The sequence below is a fragment of the Pithys albifrons genome, chromosome Z (genome assembly GCF_047495875.1).
Source record: "Pithys albifrons albifrons isolate INPA30051 chromosome Z, PitAlb_v1, whole genome shotgun sequence".
Lineage (NCBI taxonomy): Eukaryota > Metazoa > Chordata > Aves > Passeriformes > Thamnophilidae > Pithys > Pithys albifrons.
The window spans coordinates 46588282-46594281 of NC_092497.1; the positions used below are offsets into that span (position 1 = coordinate 46588282).

At 59.5% G+C, this 6000-nt stretch overlaps 1 protein-coding gene across 1 annotated transcript in view; it reads right to left on the reverse strand.

Annotated features, from left to right (window-relative positions):
- The window catches only part of TDRD7 (tudor domain containing 7), a 40813-nt gene that overhangs the window by 4514 nt on the left and 30299 nt on the right, over positions 1 to 6000 (reverse strand). The window contains exons 8-12 of the mRNA XM_071581552.1: positions 5543 to 5745; positions 5274 to 5408; positions 1295 to 1378; positions 1007 to 1141; positions 560 to 670 (exon numbers count right to left, since the gene is read on the reverse strand). Coding sequence (XP_071437653.1) covers positions 560 to 670; positions 1007 to 1141; positions 1295 to 1378; positions 5274 to 5408; positions 5543 to 5745 — 668 coding nt within the window. The remainder of the gene's footprint in view (positions 1 to 559; positions 671 to 1006; positions 1142 to 1294; positions 1379 to 5273; positions 5409 to 5542; positions 5746 to 6000) is intronic.

The following is a 6000-nucleotide window of genomic DNA, read 5'->3' on the forward strand; positions in this document are numbered from 1 at the left end:
GAAGGGTATTTTCAGTTACTTAAACTGGTTAGGATAGACTGCAAATGGAAATAAGTTTTCCCTCAAAGGTAAACAAAACACATACCAAATCAAATGCACTTAGTAAAAGCAAACAAAAAACAAATCTGCTTTCAAAGATCAGAAAGAGAAAATGCTATGCTCACAAGAGGCATAAAAGTAATTCAGGATTAACTCAGAAGTTGCATTATTTTTATGTGCTGAAACATGAAAAACTGTATTTCTTTCTTATCACTTGATAAAGTAACTCTAGCTGCATATTTGGACTTGGACAGCAAAATGTGAAAAGCAGCTGTGAAAGTTGCTAAATTCTTGAGGGGAAAAGAGAAGATTCTAACAGGCTTAAGCAGGTAAGATTTATGTCAAATGTCCTAAGAAAAGGGACTTTGTATAGAATTTATGTCCAATAGCTGGTTACAAACTTCTGCATTTTTGTAAGAAAAATCAATTTGATAAGTTATTAAACTTTTGAAGTTGTTCTTCCAATGCTCTCTTCCCATGCCTATGGATTTCAAGTCCCATAGGCATTTTGACTATTTACCTTCATGGTAAATTCAGGACAATTCATCACAGAGTCTCTCAGCCACAGTACAGCATCTGGAGTCCACATACCAGTGTTGGGAGGCAGATCTGCTAGGCAGCATTTTAAAGCCTAAGAACAGAATTAAGTATACAAGGTATAATTTAGAATTATGAAAACTAGTCTGTCAGTTCCAGTTCACAGGATACTGCTGACAGATTCAACGTTGTAGGACAAATAGAAAAGGGCAGGGCAAAATGCAAAACCAGTACCATTACACATCACAAGATAGTCTCCATATATAAGACTACATTGTGATTTATATCAGGCAACGATGCACAATGAAATACACTGCAGTGTCGAATGCTATGAAATAAAACCAAATTTCATTACATAAATTTTGGAATAGCAGCACTACAAATGCTGCCAAGACATCTAGGATAGGTTAGCTTTAACATGTCTTTATACCTGAGGAGGTATTGCAATTACTTCTCTCAGAAATTGCGGTGGGATTTCTCTGAGCTCTGATACTTTTACAGTTGCAACTGTTCCAGTATCCAAAAACTGCACATCCAGTGCCCGTCTAGTGTGAATAATTTTTATCTGAAAGACAAAGGCAAGAGCATAATGTTGAGGTTAAAAGCCTCACTGACACACACTATGAAATGTTTCATGGAGACTTAAGACTCGGACTGAGTTGAACAAAGAGACATTTCAATGTGGGAAAACTGTAGCTGCTTTTTGAATACTTCTTACCTCTACACGTGCCCATTTTCCTTTGGAAGGAAACAAGCAGATTTTGCCACAGAAAGGTAGCAATACATTGAATTCAGATGTCTGCTGCAAATACAAAAACAGAAATTAAACAGCATGGAGCTATTACTATCTGGCACTTGACTAACCATTTCAAAAGCCAGACATGGCACAAATACTTCTGAAAAGCAAAACCACTGTTTCAAATATAAAGTCTCTTTCCAGCTTCAGAAACATTACTTATCAGGTGTTGGGAGGAGTCCCTCAGAGAACTTTTCTCACCACACCAACAGAAAAGGTTGGGGCTTGGAGTGCCAGGACTGAGGACAAAAGATGGCTGATGACTTTCAGATTCCAGCTGAATGGTGGGCTGGAGGTGAGAAAACAGAACCCCAGCACCGGGGGAGGGGGGGGGAGGTTTTTCATTCTCTTTCCCTGTCAGCTGGCTTGATTTGTTTTAGGGGACTTTCTTTGGGCAGGTGCAGAAATGCTTGGTGGTGAGAGCTTCTTTTCTGGCTCTGCTTTTCCCCCTCCATCTCTGAGCACCCTGAGCTTCAGAGTGGGAGAGCGAGAGTGGGAGCGAGAGGGAGGGAGCGGGAGGGAGGGAGAGAGCGGGAGGGAGGGAGAGAGCGGGAGGGAGGGAGAGAGCGGGAGGGAGGGGAGAGGGGGGAGAGGGAGAGAGGGGGGAGAGAGGGGGGGAGAGAGGGGGGGAGAGAGGGGGGGAGAGGGGGGGGGAGGGGGGAGGGGGGGAGAGGGGGGGGGAGGGGGAGGGGGGGGGAGAGGGGGGGGGAGAGGGGGGGGGAGAGGGGGGGGGGAGAGGGGGGGGGAGGGGGGGGGAGGGGGGGGGAGAGGGGGGGGAGAGGGGGGGAGAGGGGGGGGAGAGGGGGGGGAGAGGGGGGGAGGGGGGGGGAGGGGGGGGGAGAGGGGGGGGAGAGGGGGGGGAGAGGGGGGGAGAGGGGGGGGAGAGGGGGGGAGGGGGGGGGAGGGGGGGGGGGGGAGACGGGGGGGGGGAGGGGGGGGGAGAGAGGGGGGGGAGGGGGGGGGAGAGAGGGGGGAGAGAGGGGGGAGAGAGGGGGGGAGAGAGGGGGGAGAGAGGGGGGGAGAGAGGGGGGGAGAGAGGGGGGGAGAGAGGGGGGGAGAGAGGGGGGGGAGAGAGGGGGGGGAGGAGGGGGGGAGGGGGGGGGAGGGGGGGGAGAGGGGGGGAGAGGGGGGGGAGGGGGGGGGAGAGGGGGGGGGGAGGGGGGGGAGGGGGGGGAGGGGGGGGGGAGGAGGGGGGGAGGAGGGGGGGGAGGAGGGGGGAGGAGGGGGGGGAGGAGGGGGGGAGGAGGGGGGGGAGGAGGGGGGGAGGAGGGGGGAGGAGGGGGGGAGGAGGGGGGGAGGAGGGGGGGGAGGAGGGGGGGGAGGAGGGGGGGAGGAGGGGGGGAGGGTGGGGGGGAGGGGGGGGGAGGGGGGGGGAGGGGGGGGGAGGGGGGGGAGTGGGGGGAGGGGGGGGTGGGGAGGGGAGGGGGGGGGAGTGGGGGGGAGGGGGGGGGTGAGGGGGGGGAGAGGGGGGGGAGAGGGGGGGGGAGGGGGGGTGGGGGGGGGGGGGAGGGGGGGTGGGGGGGGGGGGGGTGTGGGGGGTGGAGGGGGGGAGGAGGGGGGGAGGAGGGGGGGGAGGGGGGGGGGAGGAGGGGGGGGGAGGAGGGGGGGGGAGGAGGGGGGGGAGGAGGGGGGGAGGAGGGGGGGGAGGAGGGGGGGAGGAGGGGGGGAGGAGGGGGGGAGGAGGGGGGAGGAGGGGGGGGAGGGGGGGAGGAGGGGTGGGAGGAGGGGGGGAGGGGGGGGGCGGGGGGGAGGGGGGGGGGAGGGAGAGGGAGGGGGGGGGGCGAGAGGGGGGGGGCGAGAGAGAGTGGGGGGGGCGAGAGAGAGTGGGGGGGGGCGAGAGAGAGTGGGGGGGGGGCGAGAGAGAGTGGGGGGGGGCGAGAGAGAGTGGGGGGGGGCGAGAGAGAGTGGGGGGGGCGAGAGAGAGGGGGGGGAGGGGGCGAGAGAGAGAGGGGGGGGGCGAGAGAGAGTGGGGGGGGGGGCGAGAGAGAGTGGGGGGGGGCGAGAGAGAGTGGGGGGGCGAGAGAGAGTGGGGGCGAGAGAGAGGGGGGGGCGAGAGAGAGGGGGGGGCGAGAGAGGGGGGGGCGAGAGAGAGGGGGGGGCGAGAGAGAGGGGGGGGCGAGAGAGAGGGGGGGCGAGAGAGAGGGGGGGCGAGAGAGGGGGGGGCGAGAGAGAGGGGGGGGGGCGAGAGAGAGGGGGGGGGCGAGAGAGAGGGGGGGGCGAGAGAGAGGGGGGGCGAGAGAGAGGGGGGGCGAGAGAGAGGGGGGGGCGAGAGAGAGGGGGGGGGCGAGAGAGAGGGGGGGGGGCGAGAGAGAGGGGGGGCGAGAGAGAGGGGGGGCGAGAGAGAGGGGGGGCGAGAGAGGGGGGGCGAGAGAGAGGGGGGGCGAGAGAGTAGGGGGGGGCGAGAGAGAGGGGGGGGCGAGAGAGAGGGGGGGGCGAGAGAGAGGGGGGGGCGAGAGAGAGGGGGGGCGAGAGAGAGGGGGGCGAGAGAGAGGGGGGCGAGAGAGAGGGGGGGCGAGAGAGAGGGGGGGGCGAGAGAGAGGGGGGGCGAGAGAGAGGGGGGGGCGAGAGAGGAGGGGGGGCGAGAGAGAGGGGGGGCGAGAGAGAGGGGGGGGCGAGAGAGAGGGGGGGCGAGAGAGAGGGGGGCGAGAGAGAGGGGGGGCGAGAGAGAGGGGGGGCGAGAGAGAGGGGGGCGAGAGAGAGGGGGGGGCGAGAGAGAGGGGGGGCGAGAGAGAGGGGGGGGCGAGGAGAGAGGGGGGGCGAGAGAGAGGGGGGGCGAGAGAGAGTGGGGGGCGAGGAGAGAGGGGGGGGCGAGAGAGGGGGGGGGCGAGAGAGAGGGGGGGGCGAGAGAGAGGGGGGGCGAGAGAGAGGGGGGGCGAGAGAGAGGGGGGGCGAGAGAGAGGGGGGGCGAGAGAGAGGGGGGGGGGAGAGAGAGAGGGGGCGAGAGGAGGGGGGCGAGAGAGAGGGGGGGCGAGAGAGAGGGGGGGCGAGAGAGAGGGGGGGCGAGAGAGAGGGGGGGGCGAGAGAGAGAGGGGGGGGCGAGAGAGAGGGGGGGCGAGAGAGAGGGGGGGCGAGAGAGAGGGGGGGGCGAGAGAGAGGGGGGGCGAGAGAGAGGGGGGGCGAGAGAGAGGGGGGGCGAGAGAGAGGGGGGGCGAGAGAGAGGGGGGCGAGAGAGAGGGGGGGCGAGAGAGAGGGGGGGCGAGAGGAGGGGGGGGGGCGAGAGAGGGGGGGGGCGAGAGAGAGGGGGGGGCGAGAGAGAGGGGGGGCGATAGTGGGGGGGCGATAGTGGGGGGCGATAGTGGGGGGGATGGGGGAGGGGCGGAGGGGGGTAGAGGGAGAGCGGGTGGGAGAGAGCGGGTGGGAGAGAGCGGGTGGAGAGAGCGGGTGGGAGAGAGCGGGTGGGAGAGAGCGGGTGGGAGAGGAGCGGGTGGGAGAGAGCGGGTGGGAGAGAGCGGGTGGGAGAGAGCGGGTGGGAGAGAGCGGTGGGAGAGAGCGGGTGGGAGAGAGCGGGTGGGAGAGAGAGCGGGTGGGAGGAGAGCGTGTGGGAGGAGAGCGGGGTGGGAGAGAGCGGGTGGGAGAGAGGGGCGTGCTTTATAGCAATCTGATGCAATTTCCATGGAAGCTTTCCATTAAGAGCCATATTATTACACTATTCTAACTATTCAAGGAACTTTGTAAGTAGTTACTGAAGCCTTAGAGACCTTTTGTGAACAAGAAGCATCAAAAGACAGTTTTCATGCTCAAAGATACACCCTGAAAACCCCCAAACTAGGAGGAGAATTTATAGCCTTCTTGAATAGCCTATGGCTACCTCAGAAACTTGAACTTATGTACAAGAAAAATGACTGGTACACTCTGAAGAAAGGCTACGTGACTTCACCACTTCCTTCATCAAAGAACTTACCTTGTAACCAAAGTAGTCCTCTAGTTTCTGCAAGACCTCAGAAAGTCTAGACAAGGCTTTGGATGGCACTTGGCAATAAAGGCTTCCATCAGAGAAAACACTGGTTACTCTAACATTTGTATACAGTGCATCTACCTGCAAAAGTAAGATTTTGACATGAAAGGGTTAAAAAACCACTTAGCCAATTTCTGACTACTGTTTTTTGTCCATCCAAGACCTCAGCAGTCAACGATTTTTGATGAATTAAGAGGGCAACAGGATGATGGTACCTGCAGGTGCAGTTCAAGGGACTTGTCATACAATGCCTTCAGACAAGTAGCATTGATGTTGATATCATCTTCTCCAGAAGTGTCATAGAGAACAAGAAGAGGAATATCACTCTTTTCCAGTATTTCCACAGCAAATATCTTGGAGCATGTCTGCGATTCCACAGTCTTTACTAGGACTGGATCGTCACTGAAGGCTTCCAGTCCTGTAAGACATACCATGGGTTTCATGTATCACTGTACGGAAAGGGAAAACCAGTAACCAGTCTGTGTTCAAAACAGGAATACTTCCAAGAATCAGGATGCAGCAGAACAGTTGTACTGCACCTGTACTTGCATTCTACTTAATTTCTACCTTCTTAACACAGAAAGCCATCTTTGGGGGTGGGGTGGAATAGAAAAGGCCCTCTTTAGAAAGAGGCGGCAAAGTATAGTGAAAAAAGGAATGTATCCAAGTAGTA